Source organism: Oncorhynchus nerka, linkage group LG10 (genome assembly GCF_034236695.1).
Source record: "Oncorhynchus nerka isolate Pitt River linkage group LG10, Oner_Uvic_2.0, whole genome shotgun sequence".
Taxonomy (NCBI): Eukaryota; Metazoa; Chordata; class Actinopteri; order Salmoniformes; family Salmonidae; genus Oncorhynchus; species Oncorhynchus nerka.
The window spans coordinates 51,116,659-51,139,212 of record NC_088405.1 but is presented as its reverse complement, the minus strand read 5'-3'; the positions used below and the strand labels follow the sequence as shown (position 1 = coordinate 51,139,212).

Genomic DNA, 22,554 nt, shown 5'->3' with positions numbered 1-22,554 from the left:
TCTGTACTTACAGGGTAAGAACTAATAGGTGGAAAACTGTATTCTCATTGGTAACGAATAGGAATGATCTACTCCTTATTGTGTCTAAAAGGGAAGAGACGGAAGGGTGGAGTTAAGCGCTAGGTGGTTAGATGGTATCTACATAAGTTAGACTGGGTAATTATGCAGTAGCACATTTAATTTAGTCTGAATCTTGGGAGTCTGGGCCTCACGGTTGAATTCATGGGTCACTACTCAAAGTGCCAGTCAATGTGATGCCCCCACTACAGAAACAGCAGTGGTTTGAAGTGGGTTACTGCCCCTTTGTTCTTCTTTCATTCTGCTTGAGCTACAGGTCTCTTCATTTTCTAAAACCATCCTTTTGGTTTCATCCTCCACATTTTGAGGACTTGGGCTTATGTAAATTGAGTCTTTTTGTTTGTCAGATCATTGAATCTTAACGCCGTGGCTGTCTTTGGGTATTGTTGAGGAGGAGCAGACAGGAGCTGGCGCCTACCAGATGTTAAAACCCAGTATCTAGCTAATTGATCGGCCCTTGTTAACGTGTGTCCTCCCTAGGCTCGGGAAAATCAGAGACATTGTAATCGGGGGCCCTTTTTCTTTTGTTTTTCTTTCCCCTTATTCTCAGTGTAATATCCAAAGCAACAGGGAGTACTTTTCTTACTGGGAGAAAGGAAAGCACAAGTTACTGGACAGAACTGGGTGTCTATAATAAAAGGGATTCCTTAATCTCTGCCATTTATGTACAGCATGTTTTGTATATAAATATATATATTTAAAAAAATATATATAAATCTATTTTATTATTATTGGATTTCTGGTTCTTTTTCATGGAAGACACTATGTTGAGTCTTAGGGGAGGTTCTCGCTTGTTTTCCCCTCAGAAGAGAGATCCGTCTCCCGAGTGGAAGGGCGCTCTTCACATTCAATCATGCAGTTTGGGGAGAATCGATTAATACTTCTTTTGCACAAATGTTGTATAATAGTACACCATCCCATGTAAAACATCCCATGTTTTTTATTGTAATTATTTTAGTTATTTGGGGGGGTGTTTTATTTAAAAACTGTATTCCGATATATTAAAAGTTCTGTACAGTTTTCTGTGACCCCCCCCCCCCCCCCCTATTTAAATTAAAGCTTTTTGTGTCATCCTTTGCTAATTAAATGCAATGAGTGCTTTCATTTTACCTTTCCCCTGTCGTATTTTCTCTATCAGCCTTTGTCAGGCAATGTTATCATCATTTGAATATTGATTCAGAACAGCAGAACACCTGTCTTGAACAGAAACCAGAGCATATTCCAGTCAAACATTTTATTAGCAAAAAAGGTTACAGTTTATCAAGTATTCTATGGGAGAAATATTTCAATAGTGGGAACCAATGTCTATCTGCAGGGCACGGTTAGGTAACTCTCTTCATTCTCCAATGGACACTGAAACAAATGTTCAATTGAATGAGTTGTAGAGTGTGAGTTGAATCTTTTTTTATTTTTTTTGTAGAAGGCATCCGGGTGTTTTGTCTTCCTTGGATGGAGGGATCAAACAAAAGAGCGTTTGATCAGAGAGGGAGTGTACCTTATCTCGTTATAACACTCCTCTTCCTTCCCCTCCGTCCACTTCCTCTTCTGGCCAGAACGATGAAGCCACAGTACCAGCACCAGCAAGGCCAGCAGAACCAGGGCCATGGACAGGGTCAACAACACCCCCTGGAGGATCCCTGGGGAGCTGGCTGGAGCTGCCAAGAGGGAGTGCGGTACTCAGATTCTAAACCCAGCACTTCCAACACAGTTAAAGTAACTCCGACCTGTTTCGTCAACTTTTTCAAAACCCTTGTGTATGATATGATTGACAAGTATTGGGGGTGGGGTAGAGTGAGGGAGAACTGAAGACCAGGGAGGGACTCACGGCTGTAGATAGACAGGTTGACGTAACAGTTCTGGGTCCCCAGGAGGTTGGTGACGGAGCAGCGGTACAGCCCAGAGTTCTGGGACGAGATGTTGACTATCTGGACAGAGCCTGATAGGTCCCCTGACATGGGGAACAACAGAAGTTACAGGACACAAACATTAGTTTGCATTTACAACAATACTGTTTTTAGTCTTGAAATAAAATTCAACCCATCACAATGGTGCGAATGACACACTTTTTCTGATTGCTGTAGCTGAAGTGATCGTTAGATTAATCTCGTCCACCAGCCGGCTCTCTATGCGGCAGCAATTGAGCCTGGGAACGAGGTTACCATTAGACAAGCTCCACTGCACCTGCAGCATGTTGTTAATGTCTCTCGGGTTCTAGTCATGGGTTAGTTAGAGAATGGCTGCTCTTACCGTCCATGTTGATGGGTAGTGAGATTTCCTCTGGTTCCAATTTATCCCACCGCATCTTGGGAGTGGGCACCCCCTCAGCCACCATGCAGGACAGGGCAACGCTCCCCCCTGTATCAGTGACCCCATCCCACAGGCACAGGGGCAGCGAGGGTGGTGCTGAAAGAACAAAACACATATCGGGTACAGATTGTCAAAGTAACTCAGAACTCAACGTACAGCATGCTGACTCGATGTTAAATCACACACCGAATGAGATGCGGTTATCGTTGAGAATTGCGTTCAGGGAGTAATACAACATGGTTATAGTGATTTAGTATGTGAACCACCTACCCAGGACGTTAAGGGCCAGTTCCCCTATACCAGGGTCTCCAGTCTCTGGGGGGTTGCTCACCATGCAGCGGTAGGTGCCAGCATCTGAGATGCGTGTGTTGTTGAGGATGATGTCAGCACTCCAGGGGATGCCTAGGAAACCCACCCTGCCTGTCAGGGAGGGGTTCTCGATCACCTGGCCATGATCAAACACTATCACCTGAGGGACAGTGGGGGACACAAATCGGCATACTGAGACCTTTCTGACGTGCCAAGCAGAACGTTTCAACACCATCACCGTATCTACTAATGGGGATACAAACTAGACCTGTGTGGGGGAGTCTGGGTCAGAGAAGGGTGCCAGGGTCCAGATGATGTTGAGTCTGGACAGGGGACTCATGGTGAAGAAGGAGCAGGGCAGGGTCACCGAGTCCCCCTGAACCACCTCCAGATTGGAGTGTCTCATGGTTACCCTCACTGCACCTGCACAGAGGATGGAGCATAAGGCAACACCTGTCAATGGGCAAGGCAGGTACATTCCACTATTCAAATTCCTCTCACATATACAAGGTGTCCTATGGTGAATACAAGGTAATACAGCAGCTTGAACGGCACACATTAGTACTTATTGGGTTTTTGGTGGTGTAGCAATGAACTAAAAACAAACTAATGACACAACAAATACCATTCTTTGTGTTTCTATCAAAAATGCTTCTAATGGTTTGACCCATGTATGCTCCTGACCCTGGCCTGGGCCTCCCTCCCTCCCCTGCTCTCATTACTGTAATAATGTGTCCTTCCCCACTACTGAGACATCCCCCGGGCCCTTTGTATGTGTGTGGGAAACTAGCATGGACATTGGGAACTAATTACAGCTGACAGATCAGGCCAAGCAGCCAAACACGGCTCATCACTGAGAGGTAGAGAGAGAACAATAGAGCCATATTTTCTATGCAGTGAAAACCCCTATTGATATATATATTTTTTTATACATTTAGATTTGTCTAACTCAGCCATATCAAATACCTCCCATCTTCAGAAGCAGGCTATATCTTCTATTTCAGTTTTTTTTTTTGTAACCAGGAGTTCGTTCTTGTCAATTAGATACCATACATTTTTTCAACAAAAAAAACAATTACCATGATGTAATCATACAATAAAACATTTAAAATCCATAGTTTCAAATGATAATGAATCATCTCTGTAGCAAAATAATATGCTGCTGAGATGACATCATACACTGCAATTTTTTGGGCAGACAGGCTACTGGTAAACAAAAAAATCTCCCTATAATGAGGTATATTATCTATATTTTGCTCAACTCACCATAATCCAGAAGGGTAGACAGCAGACACACAGCCTGGAGCAGCCACCCTCCAGCACAGCCCATATCTAAGAAGAAATGTTGCCTACTCTCTGTCCATCACATAACAGCAGTATCAGTAGCAGTAGCCCACCCTTCTGCTCGTTACAAATGTGGAGGCATTGACTGGGCAAACATAATTAATCTATTGAGCGAACCCCCCCCCCCACCTCGCTCACTCTCTTTTTCTCTCTCACACACACACACACACACAAATAAAAATGTGTCTAAAAACAGATTTACAACCACAATTCCTTAGGCTACCATTTTCAGTCGAGAGAAATAGCATATATGCCATTTAGCAGATACTTTTATCAAAAGCAACTTCGTCATGGGCATACATTTTACATTTGGGTGGCCCTGGGAATTGAAGCCACAAGCCTAGCAATGCTAATTGCTCTTCCAACCGAGTCGCACAGAACCGCAATGACGTAGACGACCAAATACATGTATTGTCTTCAGAAAGTATTCACACCCGTTGACTTTTTCCACATTTTGTGTGTTACAGCCTGAATTTAAAATTGATCAAATTGCGATTTATTTTGTCACTGGACTACACCACTGTCAAAGAGGAATTCTATTTTTCAATTTTTTTTTACAAATTAATTAAAAATGAAAATGTTTTGACTCAGTAAAATGTTACTTAAAAAGTCATAGTGACATAAAAACAATAATAGTGTATAAAAACTGTATGACTACCTCATCTCTGTACTCGACACATACAATTATCTGTAAGGTTCTTCAGTCGAGCAGTAACTCTCAAACACAGATTCAACCACAAAGACCAGGGAGGTTCTCCAATGCTTCGGAAAGAAGGGCACCTACATTACTGGTAGATGGGTAAAAATACAAAAAGCAGACATTGAATATCCCTTTGAGCATGGTGAAGTTATTAATTACACTTTGGATGGTGTATCAATACACTCAGTCACTACAAAGATAGATGCGTCCTTCCTAACTCAGTTGCCGGAGAGGAAGGAAACTGCTCAGGGATTTCACCATAAGGACAATGGTGACTTTAAAACAGTTACAGAGTTTAATGGCTGTGATGGGTGAAAACTAAGGCTGGATCAACAACATTGTAGTTACTTCACAATACTACCCTAATTGACAGAGTGAAAAGAAGGAAGCCTGTACATAATGCAAATATTCCAAAACATCTATTCATTTTTATTTCATTAGGGAAGCCCAATTGAGGCCAGTGTCTCATTTTCAATGGTGCCCTGAGGACATAAAATAAATCAAATGAAAATACAAGATACAATAAGTACATTACATTAGAACATCACAGGCATCATTAACAAAATGATTCAAATCCATTTAAAACAATTGCACAACTTGGTGAACTCATTTATCATCAGGGTTTTCAACTGCCCTAGAAGCACCATGGTATCCAAACGTAATGAATTTTGTAAGTGATTCCAAAAATGTTGAGCGTTAAAACTAAAAGCGGATTTACCTAGTTCGGTGGAGACCTGAGGAATCTCAAGGGTTAACCAACCCTGTGAATGGGTCCGGTATCTCATGTTTTTATACTTTAACAATGAAGTTTGTTAAGTCGGAAGGTTTTATAATAGAGCTTTGTAAACAAAAAGGGAGTAATGAAGTGATCTACGGGACTTTAATGAGGACCAGCCAACCTTTTGAGACAGGATGCAGTGTTGTGTATTATCCTGTTTGCAACAAGGCACTAAAGTAATACAAAGTGTTTTGTTTGGAGCAAATCCAATACAACACATTACTGCGTACCACTTTCCATAGTTTCAAGCATTATGGTGGCTGCATCATGTAATAGGTATGCTTGTAAAGGACTGGGGAGTTTTTCAGAATAAAAAAATGAACAGAATGGAGCTCAGCACAGGCAAAATACTAGAGGATAACCTTGTTCAGTCTGCTTTCCACCAGAAACTGGGAGATTAATTCAACTTTCAGCAGGTCAAATCTACACCGGAGTCGCTTACCAAGAAGACAGCGAATGTGTCCGAGTTACAATTTTGACTTAAATCCGCTTGAAAATCGATTGGTATCAATGGTTGAAAATGGTTGGTATCAATGATCAAACGCCAATTTGACAGAGCTCGAAGAATAATGGGCAGAAGACAGAAAAACGTACTGCTGTAATAGCTGCCAAAGGTGATTTTAACATGTACTCAGAGGTGTGAATAATTATGTAAATGAGATAGTCAATTAAAAAATCTAAAAACATGGTTTCACTTTGTCATTATGGGGTATTGTGTGTAGATGGGATTGTGTGTAATGTAGATTTTTAACATTTTGAAGTCAGGCTGTAACACAACAAACTGTGGAATAAGTCAAGGGATATGAATAATTTCTTAAGGCACTGTAACATAAGCAGACAAACAGATTAGGGGCAGAAGACATTAATTGAAATTTGATGCAAATTGGAAAAAGTCCAATGCTTTCACCATTGACTGGAGGCTTTCAAGGATATTTTCGATTTTACTGTAGAATTCTCTTGTAGTGGTATAAATTATGTGATAGCTAAAAAGCAACTAAATCGTGTGTCCCTTGTGACATAATGAGTTCTTAAATTAATAACAGGCGGTGTTCCGTGTGTTCTATTTCTCAGAATTCTTGTTCCAAACGGGAGAATGGGGTCATAAAAAGTGGCCTCTGTTCTGGGAATAATTTAGTAAAAAATGTGGGGCGCACATCGTAATTCGGTCATCTTAAATGGTTGTATAAATTCGCCAGTTAACCAGAAGTGTTATCAATGCGCAGGGCCTCAAAATGTAAAGCCTAACAAATCGCATTTTGTGACATTGAAGACCCGCAGCTTTGTTGATTGGAGCTGTTTGAAGGTAGGCCGCTTGGGCAGTTGGAGCGCAGTGCCCACCACCAACTCCATGTCGACTTCGTTTAACTAATTGGCATAAATGGCAGGTCCACATTATTAATGAATTCATCTGGCTATCAATTGTCTGATACAGTGAATTAGAGAAATAGAGGGACAAAGAGAGAAAATGTAACCAGGCAACTGGATCAATAATAAATCAACTTTAATGCATGGAAAACTATGGGATGGATTCAATCCGTATTACTGTAGATCCGTAATTTCTGATTGAGCCGACATGTGCAGCGTGTACCATGAATGCAGTCTCTGCGACTGCGGGACCATTGCCTTTAATTGTCAATCGCGCTAAAAAGCGGATATTCAGTGCTACGGAATGAATAGAGCCCATACTTTCTTCCAAGGTTTCAGAGCTCTCATGTTGTTGTTGTTTTTTTCAGCCTGTCTACATACCTTTGAAGTGCATTACAGTTGAAATTGTCACCAAACCCTTGGACAGTAAATGGTGAGAAAGGTGTCCCATGATCACCATGATTACATGTATGAATCACGATTGATGTGTCTTCTGCAACTTATTTAGGTGAGCTGAACTTGTGTAAACTGTGGGCTATTTAGGTGTGACTCAGCCAACAACACTGCAATGTATTTCATTTCCATCATCTCTAGTGAGGAAGGAGTAAGGAGCGGAAATGAAAAGGGGCACAAAGAGTCAGCGACCTCGGTGACATGTGAGAATGAGGACATGGATGAAGGGTTTACAGGGACTCTGCTACCTGCGAGAGATGCTCCTTCGTGGATGTGGGAGGGCTTCTCCATAGATGACTACAACCCAAAACCCCAACCCCAAGGTCCCCAACCAAAGATCATCACACCCAAACTGAAGGAAGATAAGAGATGCCTACCCAAAGTGACCGTGCCGCAGCCTTTCAAGATGACCCTGCGTGAGGAGAGCGAGGGGCAGAAGCAGAGGCAGCTTAGGAAGGCCTGGGAGGAGACTGCCAACAAGCCCACAGCCACGCTGCCTCGATTCAAAGCGAACCCTGTTCCCAAGAGCAACCAGTTGCCCTTGTATGATAAGATCGTAGAGGAGTGTGAGAGGCAGAGAAAGGTTCTCTATGAGAAACGGAGAGATCTCATGCTGGTCATGCAACAGCCCTTTAACTTGGGGTCAAAGGTTGCACATGGTTCTGCCAAGAGGATGGCTGTAGCTGAGGGTGATGGAGATGGAACAGCAGCCAAGGAGGGAGACGAGGGACCAAAGCCGGAGAGTTCAGTTCCTGTCCGCTCCTATAAGGACATACTGAAAAGATGTGCCCAGCTGGCTACTCGTCATCCCCCTCCAACCAGAGTGGAGAAGAAGCTCACTTTCCAACCCGTTATCAACCGGACTATACCCGACTTTGGGAGGTTGCACCACAGGTTTGAGGACCGTCTCAGGAGTGTCAGACAGGGAATGCATTCCACTGTGCCACAGCCTTTTAGTTTCCAGGTGAACGCTGGAGGGGATCAGACTGTCAGTACGTCTCAGGAAACTCAAAAGCATGGCAAGAAGGACCCATGCCCCTTGGTGAAGTGGGAGCTAGCTAGAATTCTGGCCAGCTCACAAAGACTTACCAAGTCTGCACTGCTACGAGAGGAGGCTGCAAAGTATGTGCAGAGTATACTGAATTTCAGTTCTTAATTTGATGCAAATGTTGTTGTTTTTTTAAACTGTGGCAGGTTTCTATTTAGACTCATGAATACATCTTCTGCTGTTTACAGGAAGAGACTAGTAACGAGAGAGAAGAGACTGAGAGCAGAGCAGCAGAAGTCAGTAGCTGGCTGTAGTCTTCAGAAAGAAGTGGCCAAGTGGCTCAACGCCCAGAAACAGCGCAGTACTGCCAGGGCACAGCGGCAACAACAGAACTACAGGTATACCTCTTAAGACCATGGAGGGGAGCTCTCAGAATATTACTACTCAGCCCTCCCTTTGTGTAACTTAGGAAGGAGATGAAGGTGCGTAGTGCTGAGTATCAATCTGAGCTGGCAGACATGATGGAGAGAGTGAACAGTAGACCACTGCTGCTCCAGCGTCACTGGCAGGTCAGAGTTTAGCGTAGAGTTGCAACTCAGCTGATATCCCTCTTTTACCAGTACACACTATTCAGCCACAGTGAAGTATTTCTAAGGTCGGGTGCCTACAACCATAGCAGCGGGAAGTAGCCCCCTGAAAAATCATCATAATAAAATATATATTAATAAAAAATAACATCTTCACAAAAGTAGCGCACTAGGCCTTTACTAGTCCTGTATTAGCTGACCGACATAGCTGTCTGTAGCATCCCCCCCAAACTACTTCTCGCGGCTATGCCTCCCTCCACAAAGGGAGGGCCTGATCTCCGGAAGTGGGGATAACATCATAGGGTAATTGTGTTGTGTCCTGTCCAAAGACCCGGAGAGAGGCAGACAAGCGTTTCTCCCTGATCCTGGAGCGGGCTGGGCTGGATGAAGCTCTGCTGTGGAGCAAGGCTATGCTCCAGGAACAGGGCCAGCGTTTACAGCTGGAGGCCACAGAGGAAGCCTAGGAGGGCACTGATACTGATCTCCATGAGGAGCTTGCAGACTCCTCTGAGGGACGAACCCTGACAAAGACATGTTTTTACTAGTGTATTAAATTACAAGTGTTTGATCACATTCAAATTGTATGTTGCATCTCTCTACCATCTTATATCAGTGCATTCTTTGAGAAGTCACACTGTTGATATGCAACTAAGATATGCAACTGTTCAAGGAAGTCAGGAACCAAATCACGCAGTCAGTCAGGAAGGCAAAGGCTAACAGAAATGTGCATCCTGTAGCTCTATCTCCAAAAAGTTTTGGGACACTGTAAAGTCCATGGAGAATAAGAGCACCTCGTCCCAGCTGCACACTGCACTGAGGCTAGGTAACACGGTCATCACCGATAAATCCATGATAATCAAACATTGCAGTTAGCATTTCTCTATGGCTGGCCATGCGTTCCTCCTGGGTACCACAACCCCGGCCAACAGCTCCGCACCCCCCGCAGCTACTTGCCCGAGCCTCCCCAGCTTCTCCTTCACCCAAATCCAGATAGCAGATGTTCTGAAAGAGCTTCAAAACCTGGACCCGTACAAATCAGCTGGGCTAGACAATCTGGAACCTCTCTTTCTAAAACTATCCTCCTCCATTGTTGCAACCCCTATTACCAGTCTGTTCATCCTCTCTTTCGTATCATCCGAGATCCCTAAAGATTGAAAAGCTGCCGCAGTCATCCCCCTCTTGAAAGGAGGTGACACTCTAGACCCAAACTGTTATAGACCTATATCCATCCTGCCCTGCCTTTCTAAAGTCTTCGAAAGCCAAGTTAATAAAAAGATCACTAACCATTTCAAATCCCACCATACCTTCTCCGCTGTGCAATCCGGTTTCCGAGCTGGTCATGGGTGCACCTCAGCCACGCTCAAGGTACTAAATGGGCGGCAGGGTAGTAACCGGAAGGTTGCAAGTTCAAATCCCCGAGCTGACAAGGCACACATCTGTCGTTCTGCCCCTGAACAGGCAGTTAACCCACTGTTTCTAGGCCATCATTGAAAATAAGAATTTGTTCTTAACTGACTTGCCTTGTTAAATAAAGGAAAAAAATATATATATCATAACCGCCATCGATAAAAGACAGTACTGTGCAGCCATCTTCATTGATCTGGCCAAGGCTTTGGACTCTGTCAATCACCGTATTCTTATCGGCAGACTCAATAGCCTTGGTTTCTCAAATGACTGCCTCACCTGGTTCACCAACTACTTCGCAGACAGAGTTCAGCGTGTCAAATCGGAGGGCCTGTTGTCCGGACCTCTGGCAGTCTCTATGGGGGTACCACAGAGTTCAATTCTCAGGCCGACTCTTTTCTCTGTATATATCAACGATGTCGCTCTTGCTGCGGGTGATTCCCTGATCCACCTCTACGCAGACGACACCATTCTTTATACATCTGGCCCTTCTTTGGACACTGTGTTAACTAACCTCCAAACGAGCTTCAATGCCATACAACACTCCTTCCGTGGCCTCCAACTGCTCTTAAACGCTAGTAAAACCAAATGCATGCATTTTCAACCGTTCGCTTCCCGCACTGCCTGCCCGACTAGCATCACTACTCTGGACGGTTCTGACCTAGAATATGTGGACAACAAATACCTAGGTGTCTGGCTAGACTGTAAACTCTCCTTCCAGACTCATATCAAACATCTCCAATCCAAAGTCAAATCTAGAATCGCGTATCTATTTCACAACAAAGCCTCCTTCACTCATGCTGCCAAACTTACCCTAGTAAAACTGACTATCCTACCGATCCTTGACTTCGGCAATGTCATCTACAAAATAGCTTCCAATACTCTACTCAGCAAAATGGATGCAGTCTATCACAGTGCCATCCTTTTTGTTACCAAAGCCCCTTATACCACCCACCACTGCGACCTGTATGCTCTAGTCGGCTGGCCCTCGCTACATATTCGTCACCTGACCCACTGGCTCCAGGTCATCTATAAGTCTATGCTAGGTAAAGCTCCGCCTTATCTCAGCTCACTGGTCATAATAACACCCACCCATAGCACACACTCCAGCAGGTATATCTTACTGATCATCCCCAAAGCCAACACCTCCTTGGCCGCCTTTCCTTCCAGTTCTCTGCTGCCAGTGACTGGAACGAATTGCAAAAATCGCTGATGTCTGAGCAGCTAACCGATCGCTGCAGCTGTACATAGTCCATCTGTAAATAGCCCACCCAATCTACCTACCTCATCCCCATATTGTTTCTATTTACTTTTCTGCTCATTTGCACACCAGTATCACTACTTGCACATCATCATCTGCTCATCTATCACTCCAGTGTTAATCTGCTAAATTGTAATTACTTCGCTACTATGGCCTATTTATTGCCTTACCTCCTACACCATTTGCACATAATGTATATACTTTCTTTTTTTTCTATTGTGTTATTGACTGTATGCTTGTTTATTCCATGTGTAACTCTGTGTTGTTGTTTGTGTTGCACTGCTTTGCTTTATCTTGGCCAGATCGCAGTTGTAAATGAGAACTTGTTCTCAACTAGCTTATCTGGTTAAATTAAGGTGAAATATATATATATTTTAAATAAATTCACTGTCCTCTCCTCCTCTGTAAGGACAAGAATGTAATGGCTTCTAGGACAAGAGCTAATGGGGTTTGATAATAGCTACTATAATTGTACCCCCAGCTGCTTGCATTAGCTAACAGACATGGTAGAGAGATAGAGGTAGAAGCTTCTTTGTCTTTCTGGAAAAGTTTTTAATTTGTCTCCATGAAAGCTGAATTATTGTTTATAAATGCAGTCAAATAAAATAAGATAGTAAAAAAATTGTAAAAAATCACAATACAGTATAAAAACAATATAAAAACTGTAATAAAAAGAAATACAATGGTAAAATACTTAAAATTTTAAATAACTCCAAAATAGAACAAGGTATCTATCAAAAAATGTTACACCAGTTACTGGGACACCACTGACAGTATCCCACATTGCATAGTTAGATTGACTTCCACATGTTTTAGGGCAATGTAGGTCAGCAATAATTTTTCTTTGTTTTAAATATACATACACAGTACCAGTCAAAAGTTTGGACACACCTACTCAAGGGTTTTTCTTTATTTTTGTACTATTTTATACATTGTAGAATAATAGTGAAGACATCACAACTATGAAATAACACATATGGAATCATGTAATAACCAAAAAAGTGTTAAACCAATCAAAAATATATTTAATATTTTACATTCTTCAATGTAGCCACCCTTTGCCTTGATGACAACGTTGCACACTCTTGGCATTCTCTTAACCAGCTTCATGAGAAATGCTTTTTCAACAGTCTTGAAGGAGTTCCCACATATGCTGAGCACTTGTTAGGTGCTTTTCCTTCACTCTGTGGTTCCAACTCATCCCAAAGCATCTCAAATGGGTTGAGGTCGGGTGATTGTGGAGGCCAGGTCTGATGCAGCACTTTAATTCCTATATGTTCATCAACCAATTCAACTGTAACAAAGCAAAACACTTTGTCCGTTTCTAAGAATTTGTAAGGTTCTTATTTGCATGAAACAGGCAAAGATCAGTCTCAAAATTAATCAATAGCAATTATTCCCGAGAGCTCTGAACATAATCACATGTACATTAGTTTATATATCACACATAGCGTCATGTCTTACAAAAATGTCCCTCCTCCTCCTGGATCATGACAAAGCTGCTTTTCAATTCAATTCCAACACATACACATTGCTTATCTTCTGCTACCATATGTTACACAATCTACTGCACGCCCAACGGTTTCTCCCCTCCCTGGTTGGGGACCAGACATCTTTCCTGTTGTTAGTTTCACTGTGATCACAAGCTGTCTGTTGACCCTTCCTCTTGGCCTATGTAACAACATATTCTTCAACAGACAACAGATAACTCTTGTGAGTTATAACTCTACGCCAAATGTATACATTATTTGGTCATTATTGATAAAAAATCCTTCAACAGCACTCCATCACTCTCCTTGGTCAAATAGCCCCAACACAGCTTGGAGGTGTGTTTTGGGTCATTGTCCTGCTGAAAAACAACTGATAGTCCCACTAAGTGCAAACCAGAGGGGATGGCGTATTGCTACAGAATGCTGTGGTAGCCATGCTGGTTAAGTGTGCCTTGAATTCTAAATAAATCACAGACAGTGTCACCAGCAAAGCACTCCAAAAACATTACACTTCCTCCTCCATGCTTCACGGTGGGAACCACACATGCAGAGATCATCCGTTCACCTACTCTGCATCTTACAAAGACACGGCGGTTGGAACCAAGAATCTCAAATTTGGACTCATCAAAGGACAGATTTCCACCGGTCTAAGGTCCATTGCTTGTGTTTCTTGGCCCAAGCAAGTCTCTTATTATTGGTGTCTTTTAGTAGTGGTATCTTCACGCAGTCTCCTCTGAACAGTTGATGTTGAGATGTGTCTGTTACTTAAACTCTGTGAAGCATTTATTTGGACTGCAATCTGAGGTGCAGTTAACTCTAATGACCTTTTCCTCTGCAGCAGAGGTAACTCTGGGTCTTCCTTTCCTGTGGCGGTCCTCGTGAGAGCCAGTGTCATCATGGCTTTTGATGGTATTTTTTATTTATTTAACCTTTATTTAACCAGGAAGGGCTCATTGAGATTAAAATCTCTTTTTCAAGAGCGCCCTGGCCAAGATAGGCAGCACCAAGTCATTACAAAAAAAAATAGACAGACAACATGACAAACTACAAGTAATCTAGTAAAAACCATTGAATTCACAAGAGTATAAAACAGCGACTGCAGTTGAAGAAACTCAAAGTTCATGAAATTTTCCGGATTGACTGACCTTCATGTCTTAAAGTAATGATGGGCTGTCATTTCTCTTTGCTTATTCGAGCTGTTCTTGCCATAATATGGATTTGATCTTTTACCAAATAGGGCTATCTTCTGTATACCACCCCTACCTTGTCACAACACAACTGATTGGCTCAAACGCAATTAAGGAAATAAATGACACAAATTAACTTTTAACATGGCACACCTGTTAATTGAAATGCATTCCAGGTGACTACCTCATGAAGCCGGTTGAGAGAATGCTAAGAGTGTCCATAGCTGTCATCATGGCAAAGGGTGGCTACTTTGAGGAATCTCAAATATAAAATAAATGTTTTGGTTACTACATCATTCCATATGTGTTATTCATAGTTTATGTCTTCACTATTATTCGACAATGTAGAAAATAGTCAAAATAAAGAAAAACCTTGGAATGAATAGGTTTGTCCAAACTTTTGACTGGTACTGTACGTTTGCTTTGGCATTAATGAATATGTGTATAACCCATTTCTATTCAGCGAGTAACACATAAATACACTCTTAGAAAAAAATAGTTCCAAAAGGGTTATTTGGCTGTCCCCATAGGAGAACCCTTTTCGGCTCCAGGTAGAACCCTTTTCTTTTTACCTAGGGTTCTACATGGAACCCAAAAGGGTTCTGCCTGGAATCAAAAAGGCTTCTTCAAAGGGTTCTCCTATGGGGACAGATGAATAACCCTTTTAGGTTCAGGATAGCAGTCTCTTTGTATTAGAGTGTCACCAGACTTACTTTGGTTAGAGCGGTACAGTGGGGCAAAAAAGTATTTAGTCAGCCACCAATTGTGCAAGTTATCCCACTTAAAAAGATGAGAGAGGCCTGTAATTTTCATCATAGGTACACTTCAACTATGACAGACACAATTAGAAAAAAAATCCAGATAATCACATTGTCGGATTTTTTATGAATTTATTTGCAAATTATGGTGGAAAATAAGTATTTGGTCAATAACAAAAGTTTATCTCAATACTTTGTTATATACCCTTTGTTGACAATGACAGAGGTCAAACGTTTTCTGTAAGTCTTCACGAGGTTTTCACACACTGTTGCTGGTATTTTGGCCCATTCCTCCATGTATATCTCCTCTAGAGCAGTGATGTTTTGGGGCTGTTGCTGGGCAACACAGACTTTCAACTCCCTCCAAAGATTTTCTATGGGGTTGAGATCTGGAGACTGGCTAAGCCACTCCAGGACCTTGAAATGCTTCTTACGAAACCACTCCTTCGTTGCCCGGGCAGTGTGTTTGAGAACATTGTCATGCTGAAAGACCCAGCCATGTTTCATCTTCAATGCCCTTGCTGATGGAAGAAGGTTTTCACTCAAAATCTCACGATACATGGCCCCATTCATTCTTTCCTTTACACGGATCAGTCGTCCTGGTCCCTTTGCAGAAAAACAGCCCCAAAGCATGATGTTTCCACTCCCATGCTTCACAGTAGGTATGGTGTTCTTTGGATGCAACTCAGCATTCTTTGTCCTCCAAACACGACAAGTTGAGTTTTTACCAAAAAGTTATATTTTGGTTTCATCTGACCATATGACATTCTCCCAATCTTCTTCTGGATCATCCAAATGCTCTCTAGCAAACTTCAGACGGGCCTGGACATGTACTGGCTTAAGCAGGGGGACACGTCTGGCACTGCATGATTTGAGTCCCTGGCGGCGTAGTGTGTTACTGATGGTAGGCTTTGTTACTTTGGTCCCAGCTCTCTGCAGGTCATTCACTAGGTCCCCCCGTGTGAGATCTTGCGTGGAGTCCCAGATCGAGGGAGATTATCAGTGGTCTTATATGTCTTCCATTTCCTAATAATTGCTCCCACAGTTGATTTCTTCAAACCAAGCTGCTTACCTATTGCAGATTCAGTCTTCCCAGCCTGGTGCAGGTCTACAATTTTTGGTCTTGGCCATAGTGGAGTTTGGAGTGTGACTCTGAGGTTGTGGACAGGTGTCTTTTATTCTGATAACAAGTTCAAACAGGTGCCATTAATACAGGTAACGAGTGGAGGACAGAGGAGCCTCTTAAAGAAGAAGTTACAGGTCTGTGAGAGACAGAAATCTTGCTTGTTTGTAGGTGACCAAATACTTATTTTCCACCATAATTTGCAAATAAATTCATAAAAAATCAGACAATGTGATTTCTGGATTTTTTCTCTCTCATTTTTTTCTGTCATAGTTGAAGTGTACCTATGATGAAAATTACAGGCCTCTCTCATCTTTTTAAGTGGGATAACTTGCACAATTGGTGGCTGACTAAATACTTTTTTGCCCCACTGTATGTAGAAGGTAGTGTTCCCTAAAGCAGGTTCCTCAGCAGGAAGGAGAGGGCTGCCCCTAGAGACAGACCCAGAGCCAGGAAGAAGGTCATCAAGGCACCTGCTGTCTCACAGTCTTTAGACCTCACCAGCCTGGGAAAGAGAACAGGGATCAGGTGGACAGCTCCAGATACTGGGGAACACGTTGCAAACTGCACCGATTGTTACTGCAGTGTAATAACATGTTGCATTAAACAAAACAATAAACGGTTAATGGAACAACCTGACAAAAGTGTTGAATAGATTCCGGGAAGATATCAACTGTGTGACTCACTGAGGTGCGTAGGACATGCAGAGACAGATTAAGTATCCATTGGACACGGCGAATAATGTCATGATGGCAACGAAGGCAACGTCGTGGGAGAACAGGACCGGCAGGTACTGACGGTTGTCAGTCTTACACAGCATGATGAGAGGGATGAAGACCACGCGGGACACCACGAGCACAGGGAACAGGCGGCTTCTCTTGGAGGGCTGTGAAACAGATAAAGACAGAGAGACCCTATTAGGCAGAGAAACATACTCTGAGGCATTGGAGCAGCAATTGAATGCAGTTATTGGTAGTAAAGACAGACAGACAGACAGACAGAGGGCAGAAATGTCAGACTCACCCACTGAACCATAGAGGTGACACTGCGGCCAATCAGGTCCATGACGTTAAAGACGATGAAGCAGCAGACGCAGAGAAAGTATCGGTCTGAAACATACAGATGTAAGGCAGATGTCCAACCCCAACTGGACATTATAGTACTAGGCAATTATGTGTTGTTCTCCCAACTGTTTGCTCACCCCACTCTTTGTTTCCATACACACTCTTCACTTTTACTGTGACAGCGGGGAAAACCGACAGTGTGACAGCCAGCACACATGTCACACAGAGGGCCATCACCCAAACCTGTACAACAGTAACAAAGTGTGAGAGAAATGTTTGAGAAAACGTTGATTTGAATGGAGATTGGAATGACAGTGGGATCCGGAACACGGCACCTTTTTGAAGACTGCCAGGACAGATGACCTGGTGTGACTGTCAGTCTGTTTCGTCATGAACAGGGCTTCTTTGGTCCTACTGGCCTCAAAATCACCATTTGTTATTATGGGTTCATTGTTGTAGCCATTCAGGTCACCATTGGCCAAAGCTTCTTTTTCTTTGTCTTTGAAAAGAATCGAACAAATCGTCAGGCAACTGCACTGATTTGACCGTGATAAAGACAGTGACAACCGGTTCAAGAATTATATCGTTTTTGAAGACATATCTGATAACAAACAAACATATTAAGGAAAGTCACTGCACATAAATGAATGAACTATTAGTAATAATAGCTCTTCTATATGGTATAATGTATTTGTTATTAGTTAAGGATGGAATATAATGTTCCATAAACCTACCTGCACTTTCGAAAGGCCCGTTTGGGGTCGCCAGTTGGCCATGGTGACTTTGACTTTTCTCAAAGTAGAACCGGGCAAACTCCTAGAGCCCAACACAAAATCTTATGAGTACATTCCTCTGTAATGTCCAATGCAACAGTAGTAGAACTGACTCTTTCTCTCTTGTCATGGTCGGTGTAGCCACTCACCAGGTGTGGCAGTAGTAAGTAGCTGAGCAAAGTGAGCAGAGTCGCCACACAGGGGGTGATGAAGTATCCAAGAGCGGCACTGGCCTTGTCTGTTTTACCTACACGGAGAGAAAGAGAAACTCAGTACTAAATAGAATTAAAAGACACATTCACGTAAAAACAGAGTCAAATCTATCCTGGCAGGTGGAGCTGAGATGTTTTCCCCACCAAACAGGATGTGGTGACCAGTTATTCAGTTGAGTGAAGCTGAAGCATAACACACACGTTTACCACAGTTTGAGCCTGCTCTTCCAGTTATGCTAATGCCAGATTGTGTTCTGTAGGGTGTGTCTTAAGCCTGTTCACGGTCAGCCTCAAACAACTGTGCCCATGCCCCTATAAGCTTACTGTTTGAAAACCCAGTGCCTTACTTGCAAACAGAGGTACGGCATTTTGCATAACATTGTGAGCAAATGCCATTAGCCAAGGACCTGATTTAGTGAGCCTTTTACTATATTAAGGAGGAGGAGGTCATGTTGATTTAGTGTGCTTTGTGTTCGTTGCTAGTGTGTGTCGTGAGGTGATATGGCGTGCGTAGGGAAGTGTAGTACTCACTGAGGATAGAGAGCAGACTGGCCAGGGCAGCGAAGATCCCTGCCAGTCCCTGACCACTCATGAACAGCGTGCTGTACTTCGGGGGGAGCATTCCTACCAGCCCAAACAGACTGCCCTGAAGCACAGCTCCAAAAGCTAGAGAACGGAAGGAAGAGGGGATGTGTGAGTATTTCCACATAAAATCTGATTGGAACACATTTTCATCAGACAAATAGTCAAAACAATGATACTACTACTTCTGATTCTGAACGATATAATACGTGATACAGAGACACATGAGTGCAGGCGGGAACCAACTCACAGTTGATGAACCAGATAGTTGCCATGGTAATAGAGAAGAAGCTGTCGGGCTGCATGGGCACCTTGACCATAATGGCCGTGAGGAGGAAGAGGCAGAGGATGGAGACCAGACTGACAGCAATCCGGACCTTCTCTCTGATACTAACGCCACACAGGAAAAAGAAGGTTGGGTTCGACCACGACACGAAACTAGACCTTCCATTCAAAAGGAGACGGGTGTGGAATCAAAAGTAAGACACATTAGAACCATGTGGTATGTTGCTCACCGCTGATACAGGAAAGAGTTGGCCAGGGTGAAGAGGAGCAGGGGAAGCTGGGCTAGAAGTGTCATAAAGCTGGCAAACTCGTAGTCTTTAGTCACTGGGGTCGTTCCATTAGTAACTGGGGTCGTTCCATTAGCAACTGGGGTCGTTCCATTAGCAACTGGGGTCGTTCCGTAACTTGACGGGGTCCCTTTGAGGCGGTCGTCGAAATACTTCAGCAGAAAAGAATGGGAGAACAGAGGTGACATTAGCTGAAGCCCCCTACTCATATCATGCGGCAAACTAATATTAGACAGTATGTTTGCCTGAAAGTGTAATATTCAGTGAAAATGTTTATTGTTTATTGGTACCTAAATGTGTGTGTGTCTGGTTGTGATGAGGTAGAGGAGCTGTGTGGTACCTCAGTGGCGGTGATGAAGAAGTTCCATGGCAGCAGTGTCCCCAGTCCCAGGATAAAGATGATGACGGCCACAGCACAGCCTCTGTTAGGGGAGGGAAGACATCACTCACATCTCACGTAGCAACCACTCCTACATCCGCTGGTAGCACTGCGTTTTAAGGTAGGTTACTGTTTCCACTGGTATTTACTTTGTATTTCATAGGAATGTATGTAGTAAGAATGGGTATTTTATGGTTTACTTACACAATTGGTAATTACCTGGTACTAAATGGTGCCTAGTGATGCTTAATGTATCCCAAAGAAACAAGTCATTTCTAGTTTTTTTACTGTGTATATCATGTAATTTCTTATCTGATTCCCATGGACCAGTGCTCAGATGAACGATATGGTATGTCACACCCTGATCTGTTTCACCCATCTTTGTGCATGTCTCCACCCCCCTCCAGGTGTCGCCCATCTTCCCCATTATCCCCAGTGCATTTATACCTGTGTTCTCTGTTTGTCTGTTGCCAGTTCCTCTTGTCTCGTCAAGTCCACCAGCCCTAGTCTGTTTTCTAGCCCTCCCGGTTCCGAACTTTTCTGCCTGTCCTGACCTTTTCTGCATGCCTGTCCTCGACCTGCCGATTGCTTGACCCTTGTATTTTAATAAATATCAGAGACTCGAACCATCTGCATCTGGATCTCGCCCTGTGTCGTTATATGGTAACTAAATGAAGAAGCACGTGAAAGCTGCTCTCTACACGTTTTTGTCTCAGATGATTCAACCAATGAAAAGTGAGTAAACTCACCGGTCCACAGGGCCATTCTTCTGGGTAATCATCCTGATACTCTTGAGTCTGTACACAAACATGGGACAGAGGGACATAGCTTCAGAACGTGTCACTCTTTTGTGTTGAAAAATAACCACAGCAAATCCCCCTGAATTTATTCTAATCAGTCATCTTTGACAAAAAATAACATTATATTTTTGCTCTTGGTGATTTCATCATGTTCTAAAAAGTCTACAACTTAAAAGGAGTTAACCATATCCAGTCCCCTCCCACCATCATTTCTACAACATAATTTCCTTGTCTTCTGCCATGTTCCGGTATCTCGGGTTAGACAAGGCTACTTTCTGAATGAACCATGTGGTAAAAAAAGAAAAGCTTTCCACGTGGCTTCTGAAACGAAGTATTCAATGGCAAACTTTGAGATGAAATTAGTATTATTATACAGGATGTTAGACCTATACAACATCTCAAAATTAACGGTTTTATTACTGACATGGAGAAAAACGTGTTCCATTACTTCGGCTAATACCGGTGTATTATACTATTGGCATTAACTTCAGGCCTATACATCCATAACAATTATAACGCTCTAGATCTAAATCAGAAATGATATCCTTCCCGGTGGACTATAACATCTTGGGGTAGCCCACACCTGTCGACACACACTCACCACCTACCTGCCTTATGCTTCAAATAGAAAATGTAGTTGATATATCGAATTATATTGAATTAAATCCTTGGTGTCGGCACCTCGTAGAACACCACGTTGAGGATATGACTCATACACGAACAACAAAGTAACAACAGGCTGGCACGCTGCGCATGTCGCTCTTTTATGTACAAACCAATTGAATGGATGTTTGGCTTGTGTGCATTGTTTTTTTGCGGGCTATTCATTTGATTTATTCCAACAGTTAAAACATGCAACACATTCAACAACACAGCATCTTATTCAAAACTCAAGCAATAGGGCAGTAGTAGCTGAGTGAAGACATAAACTAGTCGGTCAGAGAAGAAGTGCCCCCGATGCGGCACTATTAAATTGGACAAATAAAGCACAATTCTTCTTAATTTCTGGATCACAATTTTTTTTCTCAGCGAATAAAAAAGTAGCCTATAGTTGGGCGCCTCAAGGCTATTTGAGCTGTTCTTCACGGTGCATAGGTTATATCACCATGCAAAAAACACAGCCAAATGAAAAGAAATGCCAAAAAAAAAAAAAAGCAACGTATGTTAAACATTAAACTCACCAGTTAGAGTCGAATTGTTTAGTAGCTGGTATCGTCCTTGCTATGCTGACAAAACGCGCTCAATGAAGTGAACGCTTTTCAAAATTTAGCGCGAAGTGTTCCCTGTACATGGAGCGCCAATTTTGAGAGCGCCTATTGGCTGTGCAGTTTGTTCAGGGGTGGAATTGTACCCAAGTGTCATACGTGAGTAAAAGTAAAGAAATGACTAAAGTAGAAGTGAAAGTAACTCAATAAAATACTACTTGAGTAAAAGTCTAAAATTATTTGGATTTAAACATACTTAAGTATCAAAAGTAAATGTAATTGCTAAAATATACAAAATAAAAAGTAAGAGTATAAATCATTTCAAATTCATTTCAAATTCCTTATATTAAGCAAACCAGAGGGCACAATTTTCTTGTTTGTTAAATGTAGTATTGATAGCCAGGGGCTATGGAGCCAGATACCTGCCAAAAGGTTGAACGTACATATCGTTAGGATTGTAAGAAAGTCCATAAGTAAAATGTTAGGATCAGAAAAGCCATGCGTGAAACATGGCTGTCAGCAGAGCCTTGTCTGGCAGCGAAAGTTTCTACTGACTACTGTTGAGATGTACAAACTATGGCATAAAGGGACGACGAGCGGATAAGAAGCCATCTGTAATTAATGAGCGAGCTAGTCAACATAACTATTTGTTCATCACTTTTGTAATGTACAGCAATAGAATTGAGAACATGGGCCGTTCTTACAGTATTCTCCCTGTACACCAAGTCAGAACCGTAGGATAAATAAAGGAGGCATATACGCACGCAGGCAATGAAAGCTCTTACAAAATGTGATGATCATATTTCTATAAAACAGGCTATAGGCTACATTTCCA

General features: G+C 42.6%; 3 protein-coding genes across 7 annotated transcripts; 1 reads left to right on the top strand and 2 right to left on the bottom strand.

Annotated features, from left to right (window-relative positions):
- Positions 1-1,297: 1,297 nt before the first annotated feature.
- Positions 1,298-4,128, bottom strand: zgc:165604 (uncharacterized protein LOC792578 homolog). Of its 3 annotated transcripts, XM_029670267.2 has the most exons (7): positions 3,961-4,127; positions 2,963-3,117; positions 2,656-2,854; positions 2,326-2,481; positions 1,904-2,026; positions 1,574-1,733; positions 1,298-1,431 (listed from the first exon to the last, which is right to left on the bottom strand). In XM_029670267.2, the coding sequence occupies exons 1-7, from the start codon at positions 4,022-4,024 to the stop codon at positions 1,401-1,403; spliced, it is 888 nt and encodes a 295-aa protein (XP_029526127.1). In that variant the 5' UTR covers positions 4,025-4,127; the 3' UTR covers positions 1,298-1,400. The 3 variants fall into 3 exon arrangements, with proteins under 3 accessions (XP_029526127.1, XP_029526129.1, XP_029526126.1); XM_029670269.2 differs by having other exon boundaries at positions 1,298-1,733; positions 1,904-2,014; positions 3,961-4,128; XM_029670266.2 differs by having other exon boundaries at positions 1,298-1,733.
- A 2,130-nt stretch (positions 4,129-6,258) lies between these two features.
- LOC135573757 (protein FAM161A-like) lies at positions 6,259-9,482 on the top strand. The gene is made up of 2 exons (XM_065023521.1): positions 6,259-8,456; positions 8,571-9,482. Exons 1-2 carry the CDS (start codon positions 7,450-7,452, stop codon positions 8,731-8,733), a joined length of 1,170 nt encoding a protein of 389 aa, XP_064879593.1. The 5' UTR covers positions 6,259-7,449; the 3' UTR covers positions 8,734-9,482.
- Positions 9,483-12,454: 2,972 nt separating this feature from the next.
- On the bottom strand, positions 12,455-21,804 carry LOC115135508 (equilibrative nucleoside transporter 2-like). Of its 3 annotated transcripts, none has more exons than XM_029670262.2 (13): positions 21,696-21,804; positions 20,464-20,511; positions 19,676-19,757; positions 19,279-19,487; positions 19,014-19,153; positions 18,713-18,847; positions 18,119-18,216; positions 17,931-18,012; positions 17,532-17,695; positions 17,334-17,439; positions 17,156-17,241; positions 16,819-17,018; positions 12,455-16,637 (listed from the first exon to the last, which is right to left on the bottom strand). In XM_029670262.2, the coding sequence occupies exons 2-13, from the start codon at positions 20,493-20,495 to the stop codon at positions 16,526-16,528; spliced, it is 1,446 nt and encodes a 481-aa protein (XP_029526122.1). In that variant the 5' UTR covers positions 20,496-20,511; positions 21,696-21,804; the 3' UTR covers positions 12,455-16,525. The 3 variants fall into 3 exon arrangements, with proteins under 3 accessions (XP_029526122.1, XP_029526123.1, XP_064879592.1); XM_029670263.2 differs by lacking the exon at positions 21,696-21,804 and adding an exon at positions 21,123-21,227; XM_065023520.1 differs by lacking the exon at positions 21,696-21,804 and having other exon boundaries at positions 20,464-20,555.
- Positions 21,805-22,554: the final 750 nt, after the last annotated feature.